Source organism: Chanodichthys erythropterus, chromosome 11 (assembly GCF_024489055.1).
Source record: "Chanodichthys erythropterus isolate Z2021 chromosome 11, ASM2448905v1, whole genome shotgun sequence".
NCBI classification, from domain to species: Eukaryota; Metazoa; Chordata; class Actinopteri; order Cypriniformes; family Xenocyprididae; genus Chanodichthys; species Chanodichthys erythropterus.
In genome coordinates, this window is record NC_090231.1 from 27,792,454 (window position 1) to 27,810,969 (window position 18,516).

General features: G+C 37.5%; 2 protein-coding genes across 3 annotated transcripts; both read right to left on the reverse strand.

Moving 5' to 3' along the window:
• Nucleotides 1-21: 21 nt before the first annotated feature.
• Nucleotides 22-12,595, reverse strand: arhgap1 (Rho GTPase activating protein 1). 2 transcript variants are annotated; one of them, XM_067402228.1, is made up of 15 exons: nt 12,505-12,595; nt 9,046-9,190; nt 7,518-7,610; nt 7,347-7,434; nt 5,572-5,703; nt 5,386-5,472; nt 5,121-5,219; nt 4,909-5,019; nt 4,642-4,718; nt 4,402-4,479; nt 4,183-4,311; nt 3,907-4,010; nt 1,731-1,897; nt 1,386-1,488; nt 22-1,068 (listed from the first exon to the last, which is right to left on the reverse strand). In XM_067402228.1, exons 2-14 carry the CDS (start codon nt 9,179-9,181, stop codon nt 1,422-1,424), a joined length of 1,368 nt encoding a protein of 455 aa, XP_067258329.1. In that variant the 5' UTR covers nt 9,182-9,190; nt 12,505-12,595; the 3' UTR covers nt 22-1,068; nt 1,386-1,421. The 2 variants fall into 2 exon arrangements, with proteins under 2 accessions (XP_067258329.1, XP_067258328.1); XM_067402227.1 differs by having other exon boundaries at nt 22-1,488.
• A 953-nt stretch (nt 12,596-13,548) lies between these two features.
• f2 (coagulation factor II (thrombin)) lies at nt 13,549-18,282 on the reverse strand. The gene is made up of 14 exons (XM_067400673.1): nt 18,100-18,282; nt 17,737-17,894; nt 17,531-17,555; nt 17,125-17,196; nt 16,745-16,850; nt 16,391-16,521; nt 15,765-16,076; nt 15,451-15,561; nt 15,228-15,354; nt 14,954-15,121; nt 14,627-14,800; nt 14,096-14,274; nt 13,919-13,989; nt 13,549-13,810 (listed from the first exon to the last, which is right to left on the reverse strand). The coding sequence occupies exons 1-14, from the start codon at nt 18,218-18,220 to the stop codon at nt 13,655-13,657; spliced, it is 1,911 nt and encodes a 636-aa protein (XP_067256774.1). The 5' UTR covers nt 18,221-18,282; the 3' UTR covers nt 13,549-13,654.
• Between the last annotated feature and the right edge of the window lie 234 nt (nt 18,283-18,516).

Genomic DNA, 18,516 nt, shown 5'->3' on the forward strand with positions numbered 1-18,516 from the left:
ACCCACCAAAGGAAAAAAAAATGTTACACCATCTCTAACAATTTATTACTCTGAATTCACAACATGATATACAAAAGTAAAGATTTCAAAAGCACAGAATACATTTTAACAGCCAAAATGGAAGAACCTTCACAAAAGAAGTAATGCAAAGTTCCATCTGGAAACCAGAGATACACGTCTACAGTACAGGTAAACAGGTAGGTGTTTTGATACAGATACAACAGAATGGCACAAAGTTCACAGATCTGTCCAGAGAAGGGGAATTCAATTCAACAGCATCGCCAATTCACTCCAGTAAGGCACACAGACACGTGGGTTTGAGGGAGCTTGTCTAAAACTATTTAAGCCACTGGTCCACATGTCAATTCTCAGATGTATTGACATGAATAGGACATTTGCATGACACAGTAAACAGTTACAATTCAATATCAAGGCATATGACACAACTCATTAGTGCTAAATAATTAGTACCAAAGTACCTGCTTTATGGTTCATTTGGACTTCAGATCATGAAACAAGCCTCCTTTGTGCAAAATCCTGACGGTTCATATCCATTAATCATGAAATTAAAGAGTAGGGGAAACTCCCACTCCACATACAGAGCCCTGTGATACAACTGAAATGTTGCTGTACTTAGTTTTTATGTACTCAGATGCCAGCAATAACTCATTGCACTATGATATATTTCCTCATAAATAAAAACCACAGTTTTACTAAGGACAAAATGACATCAAATTGTTTATTATTCCTAATCTTGTTTGGGCTTTTGTTTCAAATGCGCCAATGCGTAATGGCACTGTCCCCAACAGGCAGTACGTCTTCTAGTTACAAAACATTTTTTTTTACCACATAACCATTTTAGCCATATAATCTTTGGCCAAAATAAATATGTCTGGGGTATAATATAATACAACAGCATTACTGAAAAGATTACACACAAAATACACAAAACTCCACACATACATGGAGAAATTATATATATTTTCAGGTCTTTAAAGAAGAATTTCCTGTTTCCTCATCAGGAAATTTGTGCTGGCCATAAAAGTATCTGCCCTGTTCCTGGAACCACTGAGACGCCAAAAAAAGAAGATGATGGAATGAATAATAGAAATAATAATATAATGATTTGATAATATAAATGCATAATACCATATATTTTAAGTAATAAGAAAGAAGCATGTTTAAAATAAGTGTTTCAAGTTTGAGTAGTAGTGCTTTATACTTGTCCATAGCTTATGCCAACTATGGCTTACAAAAATAGAGGACGTGTGCATTTGGTCTAATTTTATTTCTCGGATAAATTAACTCACATCGGTCAAGTCGAACAAACAATATCCAAAGTACAGCTGATGAGCTACTAAAAAATAATGAAAATAAATGGCTACCTGTACTCTTTGTTGGTTTATTGATTAAGGCCTCTGCTAACAGACCTTATAAAATTCTTGTGCCTGTGCAGTACCATTATGTCTGACAGCAGCTACATGACTTCTGCAGGAAAGAAAAGAAGGTGATTGTCAGAATTTAATCACAGCCTAATATTTTGTGAAAGCCTGACCACTCTGCGCCTTCTAGTATCCTTTTTGTGCAGCTTCACCCAGTTGAAATACTCATGCATTTGGCAATACTGAGGGAGACACAAAGGACGGGACACAGCAGAGGAACAAAGCTATGGAATGGGGTGGGACAATAACCAGGGTGGAGTCAATGCAAAAAGCTCTCCTGCTCCTCACTGAGTGAAGATCTCCTGATGTAGGTCAAGCAGGATGCGGGTGAAGTTGTTGATTGGTCCGATTGCGCTGAGTGTCATGGAAGCATCCTGCCCCCAAAGCAAGTTGGGTCCAAACACCACAGCCAGGTTAGCATTGGTCATCTTATTGACTTCACTCTCAGCTGATACCTGCACATCAATAACAATGAAGATCAGAAACACTAATGGGCTTAAAGGGATAGTTCACCCAAAAATGAAAATTTGATGTTTATCTGCTTACCCCCAGTGCATCCAAGATGTAAAGGACTTTTTTTCTTCAGTCGAACGCAAATTATGATTTTTAACTGCAACCGCTGCCGTCTGTCAGTCAAATAATAGCAGTGATTGGGAACTTGAACAATAAGAGTCGAAAAAACTTCCATAGACAAATCCAAATTAAACCCTGCGGCTCGTGACGGCACATTGATGTCCTAAGACACGAAACGATCGGTTTGTGCGAGAAACCGAACATTATTTATATAATTTTTTACCTCTAATACACCACTATGTCCAACTCCATTCAGCTTCCGGCTAGTGAGGTCTGATCGCGCTCTGACAACGGAAGTGATGTCTCGCGCTCATTGAAGTATATGGGCGAGACATCACTTCCGTCAACAGAACGCATTTTTTGACCTCACTAACAGGAAGCTGAACGAAGTTGGACATAGTGGTGTATTAGAGGTAAAAATTATATAAATAATGTTCGGTTTCTCGCACAAACCGATCGTTTCGTGTCTTAGGACATCAATGTGCCGTCACGAGCCGCAGGTTTTAATTTTGATTTGTCTAAGCAAGTTTTATTTACTGTTATAGTTGAAGTTCCCATCTACTGCTATTATTCGACTGACAGACGGCAGCGGTTGGAGTTAAAAATCATAATTTGCGTTCGACTGAAGAAAAAAAGTCACCTACATCTTGGATGCACTGGGGGTAAGCAGATAAACATCAAATTTTCATTTTTGGGTGAACTATCCCTTTAAAGGAGAAAGTAGGAAAAAAAATACTGAGCAAGATTGATTAGCAGGGATTATTTATGGCTACATTGAGGTTACCTGTATAATTATCAGGTTACCTGAATAAACGTCTAAGAATAATAAAAATAAACAAAAAATGAATGTCGTTATTTTAAAGTGCCCTTATTATGCTATTTTAAAGGTTCCTAATTTTGTTTTGGGGGTCTCCTACAGCAGGTTTACATGCATCCAATGGCAAAAAACACAAATTTTCTCATAATATAGCCCGAGTCTTCATCCTTTGGAAGTGAACGCAAAGTGGATTTGCTTTTGCAGCGCAGAAAACACCATCTTCTCGACGTCTACAAAACAAACCGCACTCTTCCAGTCTACAACTACAACTACAGTGTTTGAAGGCGGGTCAAAGTAGACAATATACATAGCAGCCAATAAAAATCATAGGCTGGACTATGAAAATGTGGTTCTTTCTTTTCGGAGACAATAATTCCATTTATTGTGCACTTTTAACTTTGCAGACCTCTTACATTCATAAACAGCTATATTACACACTACATTTAAAGTTAGGGTAGGCAATTTGTTTTATAAACACTTTTTGTTATACTGGTTGAAACTCTTCACATCCCAATAGTAATCAATAATAGAAGTGGTCTAAATATTAAAACATGTGGAAGTCACAGGACCAAAAAATATTCATCCAATCATTGCATTTGGTCATCAGTGTGTTCCATTAGACTATGCAGAGTTGTAGACAGTCACAGAGCACCAAACAAACAACAGCTGCCTTTTACAGTTTCTCTTGAACCAAAATATTGAGCTATGTCAACACTATCAATGCCAAAATGAATCTGCAGCAGTCAGTTGGTACAACTAGAGCTCTGTAAGTTTACGTTCATTATTATTGTAATGTTATGTGCTTTCAGACATGAGGTAATTTAAGGCTGTCTCTCGTGACACTTTGCAGATGAGAGGGTGGGTTCTTATGCTTTCAAAGCTAACCTGTTATTGCTAGCCTGTCTGAAATTGCCTACCCTAACTTTAAGGTAATATCTGAAAAGGCACAATAGTAAATACAATTTTTAAAATAAATGTTAAACATTAAAAAGAAGTTATATTTAAAATTGTAAATGTAAAATATTTCAATATTTCATCTTTTTGTGGAAAAATGCTGATTATGAAGAGTATTACCTGAGCAAGAAACTGTATGAGGAAGCGCAGTGATGCATAGTTCTCCTCAGGAAGTGACATCAGCATGTTCTGAATTCTTTCTGCTTGAGACTCAGTGTCAACATCTGATAACACACAAGGAATGCAAACTAAGTTTATGTCAAAGTGTGCGTGACCATTTGTCAATAATCAGTCAACAAATGTCAATATAGGAGGTGTTTGTGTGTATGTGAGCTTTCTGGAAGCTGCTGGTATTTGGAGGTGGTATGTGAGTGTGTTGTGTGTTTGTGTTCTCACTGTGGAAGTTGACAATGTCATTGTAGAGCTGGTAGGTGAGCAGCGGCTCTGGCAGTTCTCTGAGGAACATCTTTAGAATCACAGCTGCCAAGTGGACATTGTCCAGCTGAGAGAAACTCACTTCCTCTCCTACAGACGCACACAGACGCAACATTCTGAGGACTGATGCCAATCGATCTTATGAACAGGAAATGTGTATACAGCATCACATGACTTTACCAGAGTTATATTTCTGCTTAATATCCTTAACCAAAGAAACATTTGCAGAACGCCGGAATATTCCCTCTGTCTGGAGACCTACAAATGAAGATGGGAATGAAATTCACATTCTCAAATAAGCAAAGCAAATAAATAAATACATTTAGAATAATCTACACACCATTCCTATGACTGTGCGCTAACCAGACAATTTCAACCCATGAAGGCAATAAAATATATATAAAGCAGTAAATGACCAACCATTCTCCTGCAGGTATCCAACAGTATCACGCATGACTAGTGGAATTCCCTCCGAGTCTGCCGCCCTGTGTCTCAATCTGATTACAAACAACAAAAACAAAAAACATCTCACATCTCAATAAGCAAAGCTCCTCCAAAAAACTCTTAATGGCAATGCCAGGATTAAGAGTACATTCAGTCCTAACTCAAGAATGAAGGTGCTTCATGCTTTTCGCCAGTAACAGTAGCTGTGTCAGATGTGAGAGGAAAAGTGTAAAGACAACTCACTCTGACAGCGGGACACCAAACTGCTGGAAAGGAAGAGGAGGACTATGGGGGGGAGAGATCGGTCCAGGGACGACAGACGGCTTCAGGGACAGACGGATCTTATCGTCATACCTACACAAAGAAACTCTTGACTGAATTTCTTCTGGGCTAAAAAATGATTTCATGTATATCTGCATATATGCAAGCATGAAAGTGTATATACAATTTCTTACTCTCTGACTCTGCTGGGAATCACCAGCTGATCACACTTCACAACCTCCTCCAGCTCACTCAAATAATTTATGTAATTGATCTTCTGGCCAAACTTAAAGCTGTAATGTGAAGTATAGAATACAGGCTGTGAGACTCAGATTACAGTACAGATCCAATAGAATCCGATCAAATACAGAATAAAATAGAATGAAACTTGAATGCCCGAGAGGTAATCCAAAGATGTCCGCCCGCCGAGTGAAATGACTTTGGGACTTTGGCACTGACCTGATGATGGGTTTGAAGAGAATAAGGATGGTTCTGATAAACATGGTGGGATGGACGATGTACAGCGCCTTGATGTTTTTCTTATACCTGCAACAGACACAGTGAGAGAACCGATGAGAATCAATTGCTCTTGTGTACTGCTGTTAAAGCACTCATGAACCACTCACTAACAAAAGCATCGCTCACTTCCTGTCAAACTCCCGATAGGCATCTCGAAGCCAGCTGAGAGAGGGCTTGTTCTCACTGGTCAGGCCATGATGGAAGTAGATGAGGGTATAATCACTCTCCACATACTTATCAAGAGTCTGCTTCAAATACCTGCACAAACAAATATCAATCAATCAATCAATCAATCAATAAATACATACCAAATCAAAACTTCACATTAGACACTAAAACAAACAGAAGGAAAATCTGCACTTATGAGACTTATATTTCTTTCAGGACCATGGATTGGCAGTATGGTTCTGTTCTGGGCAAGAGCTTCTTGCCTATCCATGCAGCATGGATAAGAGCAGGGAGAGCAGCGATAACTCTTCTTAGGATAAACAGAACAGAACCAAGATATCATTATTTTTAAATAATTTAATGAACAATATAATTCAAGAAAAAAAATTTGATTTGAAGAGGACTATCAAAAGGCCAAGTCCTGACTGGACGAGAGGAAGAGCTGGGGATGGGGATGGAGTACGGTAATTAGCTCCTGAGCAATGCGATAAAGCTGCAAATAATACTGGACGGACTTTATATATAAGGATGCTGTGATAGGCATCGCATAGGTAGACGTAGATCAGCTGAGAGTCAGCTGATGCAAGCTTGACTAACACGGCCTGCCAGAACTAATGCTATGCTTGATATGCGAGTCATCTGGCAACAATTTAAACTTCAGGTTTCCTTTTTACATTAGTCTGTGAAATTTGCTGTAGTTTTCATTACACAAGCCATTATTCTCCCAGACAACTGCTGAAGTTCATAATAAGGAACTAAACAGATGCAAGATGCCTGTCTTGATTTTCACTTCATTAAAAACTTCAGTGTCTTGGATCATTATGGTGCTTTGAACCACTGAACACATGATTTATTCATTACTTGGCATATGCTAAGTGGTTGACATTTATGCAGACAATGATGGAAGACAAACCTTCGAGAATATGATATGAAAAATTCAATTGTACTATATTTATTTCTAACATTTTGCCATTTTTAAATTAACTTTAATAATAATTTTTTCTAGACTAATCCCTGAAACTGCCAAATGGTGTTTTTTTTTATTTTTTTTATATATATATAAAAGTGTCATTCATTTTAGTCTACTGAAATTAGTTTCATATTAAGTAAATTAACGTGGTGAACAGAACTGCACTATTAAACTTTTACTGACACCATTTACAAATTCAAAAGCAACAACTATGACAATTTTATCTGAATATTATTTTCAATGTCATACCAAATTACTTTGTCACACCACATGATAACAAAAAAGAAAATTATTTATTATAAAAAATATATTATTCCAAAATCTACATAAGCTTGTATTTTTTAACAATGAACAGATTATTTTTCAGGATGTAAGAATATAATCAATATTTAATTAACATATCAATTAAAACCTAAATATATTAGGATTAACCAAATAAACTGCACAAACAAACAGAAAACATCAGCTGACAAGTAAAAAGCGCTGCTTATTATCTTCTCTTTCTTTGCCCAAGGGCACCTTCTCTCTTTGGATCATAATCAAAGTGTTTCATGTACTTTTGTGTTCTCTGCACTTGACCTTGAACTTTAAAGTGTCTTATGCTCATCTACATATGATAGCCGGGACAAATAATAAACCTTGTCATCATGCCAACCACCCATATTAAGGAAAAAGGCAATGCATAGCTGATGCAGTGTATTAAGCCCAGCTTGATGCATCTACAAATGAAGCATATTAATCAATTAAGAGCAGTGATGCCTACATGAGAAGTTTATGATGATCCAGCTGATGATGGGGGGGCATGCGACAAGCGTTAAAAACGATGACTTTCCGACCAAAGTTATCATCACCTATAAAGAAAGGGAAAGATTAAGAGCTTTAGAACTAGAATAAATGCTAGCTGGTGACACTTATGCAATTAATAATGGCTCACCTGCCACCTCCACAATCTGATGTCTGGCAATGTCATAGAAGGGGTCGTCCCAGGACAGATGTGATGTGTCACCGAGACTTTTAATGTCTGAAGCTAGAGGAAAGAATAATGAATAACACATTTTAAACAAATAAAAAAAAATGCAATTTTAAAGACTCTCGACAGGATACTACAATATCATTTGAATTTAAAATTATACATATTAATGTCTCTACGAGAATGACACAGAAGAGAGGATATTGATGAATCAAGTCGTTATTATTGTTTGGTTTTTGTGCACAAAAAGTATTCTCGTCACTTCATAAAATTAAGGTAACAACTGCAGTCATGTCGAATAAATTAACAATGTCTTTAGTACCTTTCTAGAACCTTTTTTTCCTTAAAAAAAAAAATCTTAATTTGTGTTCTGAATATGAACAAAGGTCTTATGGGTTTGGAACGACAGGAAAGTGAGTAATTAATAGAATTTTCAATTTTGGGTGAACTAACCCTTTAACATCTGCCAACAAACATATTTTAATTGCAGTCTTCTCAAAATGCATCTGAAAAAATAAACTAATTTCAATGTGAAACTACGAAACTACAACTACCATGTAGATATATGATAACCAATTTTAAAGTCAAGACTATAAAGGACCATAAAATGTCCATTGGTCATATTGACAGCATATCAATGGCAATTTTGTTAAAATTATTTACATTTTGCATATACTGCGAGGGATATGAAAACTTATGAGTACAACTATATATGGTATATATATATATATATATATATATATACATACATACATACATCTACACACACATACATGCATACACTTTGCACACAAGCTTATCAGAGCTAAGTATTTGATAATGACCTGTAGTGTCTGTAGTGTTATACATTTCATGTCACAGTCAACTTTAATCATATAAAACGTAATTTCCCGATGACAAAATTGTGGCCAGTGAAAATGCTGAGTGGCTAGTAACTTTGAAAAACCACTACCCACAGTGGGTGGTGAGCAAAAACAATGTCAAGCCCTGCGTGGAATCATCCAGTTTAGCAAAACACATTCCATAGAGTATATGGCAATAGATTGATAAGAGGTAAGTTAGCCTCTTGGATCACTCTCATTCTACTTTACTGAAGCATCGGACCTTCACTGGCAGTGGGAATTACACTGGACGCACACCCGTCCAGTCATAGTCCTCTCCTTGGTAAGAGTGGTAAAGTGTGTCTCTGGGTGTAAGCGTTTGTGTGCAGTATGACTAATGCTGCATGACTACTTGAGTTCTCTGCTGGCTCTTAAATAGGCTGTGACAATTATGTCAAATGGAAGGTTTCACTTGCTTCTAAATATAACAAGCATATGATTAAATTTAATGATAAAAAAAAAATGGTAGAGTTCCTGGAAATTACTTCCTTTTTCTCACGTGGCTTTATTTTTCAAAACAACCAGTATAATTCTGCAAAAAGAGACTACATTTAAACATCATTATTATCCTGTATGACACACACACACAATTTCCACTCATGTGCACTCACCGGATTTGCTCAGGCTAACAGGGTCATCTGGTAGCCACTGTTTGTCCTGTACCAGTTTGAGCTGGTCCAGGGCAGCACTAGGAGAGTCATCTCCACCCAGATCATCTTGAAGGTCCACCAGCAGGTCAGAGGACATGATGGTCCTCTAAGACAACACAATTCACGCTCAACAGTTAGACACAGAACAGCATAATACTATACCACACACACACACACACACACACAAAAAATCAGCAAAAACTCAGTTCCCTTCACATTAGGTTCCTGTCTGTCCACCAAAAATATGTGCAAACACAGTGTTTTCACATGCATGCACTTGCTTGATCTCACTAACTGGCTGACTCACATGGGTGACCACAATGACAAAAGCTGAACAGGTCCTTTGAGTTTGTTTCGCAACACAGTCTTGCTATCTATGAATCCATCCCTGTGAGGATTGTTTAACGGAAACACCTTTCATAATAAGGCACAGTAATGATGACATAACATTACAAACAGGCCAATATTAATTTTGTTTTCTGCCTTAGATACTGATGCATACATTTAGGTAAAACTGTATTTAACAGCATCCTTGTTATTTTACAAGTACTAGGCTAGCAAAACAGTAAATTCTGCATTACGTGCAACTAACCCCAAACCAAACCCTAATCCTAACCCTAAAGCTATAGTATGTACATGTTCTTAATTAATATTACTCAATACTTAAAAGTATAATTACACTGTAACATGGGCATTTACAATAGTGCAAGAGTCCATGCACAAAATTGTATAATTTGTTTATCATTTAAAGCACAGTCAGTTCAGCCTCATACAACAGCTTTGTAATAGGGAAACCAGCATGTAAATTAATGTATCTATTATTCAGGATAGGTTTTTATTCATAATGACACAGCTAATGGACTATTAAGCAGTTGTGGAATAAAGGGAAACAACTGAGCTTTTGCTTTTGTGCCGTCTTGCACAATTAAATGTTGACAAACTATTTAATTTCTTAATTGCATTAATGTTGCATTCAAAAGAACCAGTAACCAGTTTTGGCATTAAATTCGATTCTGTTAAAATATAGCAAATCAGATCCATTAAATAAATTATGATTAAAAAAAGGATTTCTTTCCAAATCATATTATCACAAGCTTCCATCCATCGTATATGGTAAGCAAACTACATCAACCATTAATACCACTTGCTGAGCTATTCATAAAACAGTACAAAGTGCATTCCTTTGAAAACTTGCCCATAGATTTCATTGAGAAAATTGTGCAGTGAACTAATGCAGTGAACAACCTCACTAGCCTTGACATTAAGACTTTATTAATCAATTTACATTAAGTCTTTATTAATCTTGCATTAATCAACAGGCATTCAAACATTAAAACACATAAAAGAACATTACACCCCTATGCAATGTAAATAACCCATTCCATCAAGTGTTTTTATTAGCAATAATAATCACAATGATCACAATATCAATCTTCTTGGTTCGGCAGGGTCAAGCTACGTTATAGTTATATTTTGTACTTATTCTTTTAGTATTAAAATACTATGTGAATGTGCTATATTTTTAAATCTGTGTTTATGTGTGTAGCTCTAAGGCGTCAGTAGGGCTCAAGACAGTGATCTGCTGTGACAGTCCCTCGCTTTGGTGCCACGCGGCAATGTGGCCGTCCAGCCGTATACTAACAAGAAATTTCAGTTTCACCCTATGCTCCTATTTATATCCTTTACCCTATAGCAGAGCCAGCTTCACATTTACTAACATCTGTGACAGACCGCCATCATTCTGTTGTGACACCCATGCCCATATCTTCAAATAACAAGATAACATAATATTCTCTGTATAACATAATATTTAATCTGTCGCTCTGATTAAAGAACATGGCTTATCTCAGTTATGTAGCCTTGTTGTAAATACTGACAGCAATCTTACTATAGTCATAGAAATCGCATAGATAAGCTCATCGTTCTTATGTAGCTAGTTGATGATCTTTGATGTCAGTACTTGATCATATATCCTTCAGTTCTGACCGAGCAGCACCCGTCCAAAATCAGTCCTGTTGTACTCTACAGTGGTTCTCTAATTCATTACCCCATTCACAAGATCATCAGCAAAAACAATGCGCCTCATTCACAGTTGTGCTTCAGAGGCTTCAAGGCTGCAGTCAGTGAAGTCAACCAGCACTTCAGACAGAAACAAAGAACCTAAAGATAGCTTAAAAACAAGAGAGCTTAAGAAACCCCAACACCTCCAAAATAAGCTATACGCTTTCTAAAAGAGTTTAAAATAAAATTAACTGCCAATATAAAACCATATACCAATGAATGGCCTTATAAACAATGTACAAAGATTCTCTATTACTTATAATTTCATCAATAATACTACAGAAAAAATAAATAAAAAATAAAACATTGGGATCTGTCCACATAGCTTGCTTTCTTCTTCCCACATATATGGTAGTTTATCTGTGGCAGATCAGCAATCATTCATTGTGTCTTCTGTCAGACGCCGCTCATACCAGCTCCATTCTGCTGCAGCAATCCCCATTCACAAGTTACGAAACGTCTACTAAAAGCTATTACAAATGCAATAATTATCTGTTTTGTTTCTGGTCTAGGGGAGCCATTTAGCAAGGTTCAGATGTGCTCAGCACATCTACCGCAGAATAATCTGCAGAATGAAGCACGTGAAACCAAAGCAGAGTGTTGTGGTGAGCTTCAGCTAATCTCTCCGCAGTGTCGTCGCCATCCGCACATGGATCCAGAGGAGAGAAAACACAACAAATGATCTCTGCACGCCTCAAATGATCACATTAGTAAATGGGTAGATTTAAAACTGTGAAAGATTTACCATTACTGGTTCATTCTACATGGCCCTGCGGTGATTCCATGCAAGTCTCTCAATTAATATGAGGACATAAAAGTTTAACAAAAAAATAATAATAACAATAATAAAGAACAAATGGCTGTTTCAAATATTTTTAGATTGAATATAATATGTTACACTGCGGCATACGTTGTCAACATCCCAAATAAAGATGACCTAAATGCGTAAAAAGGACAGCGAATGTAAGGTTTACTCTCTTTTTTTATCGTCTGGCGTAGTCAACACGTCTAGACCCCTCTCTGGACAGATATTGTCGGATTCCCCAGCGTTTCTAAGGAAACGCAACATCTGGACACGTAACCGTGTGTGTGCTCAGCAAGAACAGAGTCAACACGCAGACGTGTGATTTTAATAATACGCAACAGATTTCCTCTCAGTGATGGCGTTAAAACAAAAATGATGCACATTTTGGCTCGTTGTGATCAGTCGACAGTCTGCTAAGCTAACTAGCTGCAAACCTGTTTCATATTGACTTAACAGAACGGAAATTCTAACTAGTGTTTCCATGGCTGATCAGAGGAAACACTGAGCAAAACCCTGCATGTTTGGTGAAGTCAAATAATGAGAAATTAATTTACCTAATTTTCAGCGCTCCCTATTGAAGTCTTCACAACTGTCAATCTTGCGAATTTCGTGTGGGACTTCCGGTTTGCGATCCGTGTAGTTCGGTGTAAACCAAACAGCCCGGATGGAGCAGGAGGAGGACGTATGGCCACGCCCCCAATAATATGTTGCTATTAGAACTATTGGTTGAAGTACAGCTGGTACAATGGAAAATTTATTGGGAAATTATCTAGAACGGGATTAAAATGCTTCTTATGTGTTGTCAGGTCTGAAAATCCAAAGAGCAATTTAAAATGTCAGAAGGCTCCTCCATGTCAACACCCCTTCATTCAGGGAACACTGAATCTGAGCAACACCTGCATCATTATGAGCAAAGCAACTGTTGGTCTTTTAATGAATTAAAATGACATATTAAGCATTTCAGTTTGTGGGTGTTATAAGAAGTCTAATCATGAAGTGTACCACTTGGTGGTGTGGGAGATAAAATGGCGAAGTAACTAAAATTATAAATAAGCATTGTGCTGGCTAAAGTATACAAGTTACAAACCCCAAAACCATGTTCAGAAATGTAATTTATTTTAGCATTGCATGAAATTTTGGTGTGAAATACAGGAATTTTGGTAATAAGAGCATTCAGTGATCAATTCAGTGAAAATGCACGGCCTCACAATATATCTTAGAAGATGAAAAACAATTTTATTAAATTAATCTTTATACTATTTTTCTCTGCATTCCAAATACATAGATTCTAATTTACTAATAGTAACATCTATGGTCTTTTAATTGCTAGCATTTTTCTTCTTTTAAAGCATCTCAACGAAATACAGTGGCATTTGTGGAAAAATGAGCATCTTTGGTGTGTGTTGTAATCGTGCCCACAAAACTGTGATCAGTCACATGTCACTGTTCCTTCTCTATTTCTGTGGCAAGAATTCCTGATATTTATTTTCTCTGCCCTCAAAACTAGAATTACATCCATTTCATTATAAAGAAGAAGAGGCCGGCCCATATTCTCACCGTCAATACACAGAAAGAAACTCCATGCTCACACACTGATATCAACATACAAAGAATTCAGATTTATTCATCCATTTGCAGGTTTGATCACATTTGACCAAAGTGTTTATTTCTTGTGTGGCAAAGGTCTCTTTCCAGCTAGGAAGATCACTCATCATCTCCCGAGCCTGTTTTGTCAATGACTTTTTTCATCCAGCGACGCATGCGATATAAGTGCGTGTAGAATCCATATTTGCCATCGCGATCACAGCCCTCGCCCCACGACACAATGCCAATCTGATACCACCGTTTATCTGTAGGACTCTGTGAGCAGTGATAGGTTTTAAAAAGACAAGATGTACAAGTAGTGTGAGTCCAGCAAACAGTAAGTCAAACTTGTTTGAGGAGAGAAGAATATATACATTTTTATACCTTCATCACAAAAGGCCCTCCACTGTCTCCTTCACAAGCATCACCTCTTTTTGTGTCATCTGGCTGGTAACCTAGAAAACAAAAGATGACCTTGACATGACACCTGAGGGCAAAAGCATCTCACGAATTCTCAGATCCTGAACTGTCTAGGGTCATGAAGAATATGATGAGTATTACCAGCACAGAACATGTTGTCAGTGATTATGACCGAGGTGGAATTGCGACAGATGCCCTGGTCCACAATGGGCAAGTGAATCTGTAGCAGCACTGTTGGAAGGTTTGTTGGGTTTGATGTCCACGATTCTCGGAGGTTTCCCCAGCCAGTTACACGGCCCTTGAAACCTGCAAACATCAAACTTCAGAGAGAAAATTTGTCAATTACAGCTGTGTAAACTGTCAGTTTGATTTAGAGATATGTTAAAATGCATTTTCCAAACATTGTTGTTCCCCAATGCATAAAATGACCCCTTTCAAGAGATCTTATTCTAGATGATTCATCAGACTTCTCTTATCATTTAGTCTGCTTAAACTTCACCCCTTTCTTCCAATCGACTGCAAACTCACATTCAGATCTGCCTCCGTCCAAACATCAACCGATGCGTAGAACCATGTCCGTACCCCTACATTCTTTTCTTTTCCATGTTTTTCAGATCTGACACTATGTCCGTTTCATTTAAATATACACATTATCCTACTGTATGTTCTTACTTCTTTGCGATGTTCTTGGTGGGCAGACAGACAGGGTGGATCTCATTCGTAAAGACAACAGGCTTCTTCATGTGCAGAAGAGCAATGTCTCGGTTCAGGTTTTCCTTCCAGTTGTATTTAGGGTGGACAATGATGTCATCAATGGCCACAATCTTCTCAGTGCCCCTCTCATACCTGACAAACAGGAAAGAGTTTAAAACATTCCTGTAAACTGAGGTTTCTAAATTAGTGTATATTTTACTGCTTTTCACTTTTTACAAGCAGACCTTTACAAAGTATGTATTGGTGCAATATATGCAGGTTTTATAGAATATTTTGAGGGCTCACTTGGTACGAGAGTGTTTTCCCAGGCGGACGATGATATCGTTGATGGTGAAGTTCTTGTTCCACGGTGGGTAGAGAATGCAGTGGGCTGCAGTGAGAATCCATTCATCACTGATCAGACTGGCTCCACACAGCAGCTCCTGAGGACTACGCTTATATAACATCACCTGCCTGCAAATAACATCAAACACAATATACAACACGCAGCATTAGCTGTCGACATGATCGATAACGACACGATATCTGATATTTAAAACATCCCCTGTGATGTATTCACCATGGAGCACTGGCCATTTCAGCCTCCTCTCCTCCCACTATTCTGCTTCCAGTGTATGACATCAGTAGCTCCTTCTCATTCTTATCGTCTTTGTTGATCTTCTCAAACAAGGGGCGCACTCCACACTCTAACAAAAGGCAGTTTAATCTTAATTATCAGTTGATCATACAAGATCTCAAACAACTTGATAGCATTCACAACGCAGAAGGTATCAGACTCTTACCATCCTCTCCATTACCAAAGCTGCGGGGGTTAAAGAAAGGTTTCCTTTTGGTTTCGATAGTTGTTCTCTCTCGACCAGCCTCTTCCTCCACAAACTTGTCCAGAGGAGCGTCTGAAAGTGAATGATAAAGAGAGAATGATGATTTATGCCTAATGCACTTAGGCTACCTTAACATTTTAAGGTGTTTTTGCTTCATTAAAATGATGACAATCAATCCTAATTTAAAGACTCTGGTCTAGATGTCACTTTCAAGAAATGAATATTTTTAGTTGATAACATGTTTGTGTTTGTAGAAGATAGTTCTGTTCACTCACCACACAACTCTAAGTCACAGTAATCAATGGTAATGTTTCCGCCTGCTTCCTTTACATAGCACCAGGGACCCTCCATATCTCCATCTGGGTTTCTGCAGTGGTTCTTAACCAGCTGAACTTGAGGCAGAAACTCTTTTCCTTTAATCAATGCTTGCACTTCTGCCGCACTCCATTGCAGGCATGTGCGACCCCCCAGAGACACAGACAAATCTCCTGTGTAGGTCTCCCCATTTCCAGCCAGACATTTACTCTTGACATAACGCTCTTCAGGTTTCACAGTAGGAGGTCGCGGAGGGGTAACAACAGTCTCACCTGAGGAGGAGGGAGTGAGATGTTCAGTCTGGTGGACTAACATAACTTGATGGAATGGAAATGTAGAAACCTTTTTTTTTTATGCTCAAGCAAATAGGTGACAGAAACACTTGCTATCAGATATGGTAATATGTGTAATTCAGAAGCCATTTAGCAGATCCAAAGCAACATCAAGTACACTTATTATTACAGCTATAATTTCTCCTGAGTTCAACGACACAACAGTGATGGCTCAACATTCTGGTTGCCAACACAGAGCTTTAGTGATTGCACCACAGTACATTTTGCAGTAAGGTTTTAGTGAGCTTCTCTACCGCATTTTGGCACGCTACAGGACTCCCTCCTGACCGTCGGGTCTCTGGTAAAACACCAAGGGCCTTCCATGCTCTTATCTGGGTTTCTGCAAAGGTTCTTCGGTAGCTTAAGCTGTGTCACATTGAATTCGCTAGAGGGGGGAACAAGTTAGTCATAAGACAAAGGAGTGGCTGCAACATCACAAGAGCCATGTAAATTTAAGTGAAAAATGAAAACAAATGAAAAAAAAAAAAAAGCATTTGTGTTTTCTAAACAATAAACACAAAATATTTTTGCCAGTACTGAGAGATGACAGTTGCTGTACTGTTAAAGGTAGATCAACACAAGAACAACAAAGAGAGAGAAGTACATACTCAATCCTGTGAGGGAAGTTGCTTTTCCAATACTGGCACGACCTTCCAGACTTGGTGACAGACACACTACCAGCATAGTGTTCACCAATATTAATGAAACAGTCTCCTGTCAACAGAGTTATTATAGTTAAAACTAACACTAAAATAACTAAATCTGAAATAAAAATTCATAAAAACCATATAGAACACCTAAATAACTTAAAAAAATGTAACTAAAGTTAAATAGAAAATGGAAAATACAAAAGGTAATACAAAATATTAGTAAAAACTAGAACAGACACAAAATAACACTGTCAGTCACACATCCAATTAAAAGGGTTATGATCAGCCACTAGCTTTTACCAGATATTCTGTGTTGTGTGAGTAAGTATCACCCTTACCCTCTGTGTTCACACATACTCTCAAACTGCTGATAGTTGATGGTGTTCTGCTTAATTTTGTTCCCTCACAGGCTGTGGAAAAAATAAAAATAAAAAAGGGAAATATATAGCATCTAACAGAGTTCCCAGGTCAACATTTTATTTTTTTCTGTGGAATTGGGCTACACAGTTTTTAGTTTTGGGAGTGCTGTAGTTTGAATCTTGGTAAGTTAGCCATAGTTTGGGCATAGTTTGCCATATTTTGAGTGCCACTGGTCAACCCTGATACTAATACACTCATTTTAATTGTATATAGCAGGGAATGGCCAGTGAAAATGCACTTTGTCCCTGGTTCAATATAACTGTTTACACAAAGTGTTGTCACTGTTTACACTGAAATTTTCTGTAAAGTGATGTATATTCTTACCCAAATATTTTGACCAAAAAATTTCCTGTGGGGAAATGTAAGAAATCGTTAAACATAAAATACTAGATAGAAGGATTTAAACCACACTTCAAATGCCTATGATCTCATAAAAAATATATATACTTTATATGCTTTTATACCGATAAATATTTCCATGTATTTTCAATTGGGGCTAATGTGTCTTCAACACAAATTACACTTCTCACCGTTTTATCAACTCTCTCAAACACTTCTCGAGCTTCCTCATGGTCACAAATCTCTTCCACACACTCTCTCTCCAGATTTCCCGGTTTTAACTCCTCAAAAACGCTGTTAGCCCTCTTTGCCCGAATGATCTGAGAGGCTTCCTTATTGTCAATGAACACTGAAGCACAAGCCAATATTGTCAATGAACACTGAAGCACAAAAGCCAATATTTCTCAAAAAAATTAATTATATATATATATAATTTATATGTATGTATGTATGTATATATGTATATATATAATATGTATTATCATAGAATAAATTTGTTCTTAGTTTGCAAGGGCCTATAGCCAAAAGACAGAGAAATCTCTGTAAATTCCTACCGTCATGACACAACGTGAGCTGGAGAACTTGTCCGAGAAGTAAGGAGAGAATGAGAGGCGCTCGTTTTGCTCCCATTCTTGGAGATGACTGAGCCTGTAATCCTGAAAAGAATTTGAGCATCTTATCGAATCGTATCACCCACTCAGTTAGAAATCCCTTGACTGCAGTTATTGGAGTCACCAAGTTAATATTGAACTAACAGAGTTCAAAGAGAACAAAGTGTCTGAACTCTTCACAAAAAGAGCCTATCACTTCTGTATCACATCAATGTGGAACGTTCTTTGCTTTCCGGGGAACATGATATTTTTTAATGAAAACAAGATAACTTCATATCTCCAAAGCTATGTGAATTCATGTGTGAGGGCAAATTAAACAAATTTGAATATTTATAACAAAACTTCACTTAAAATAAATTG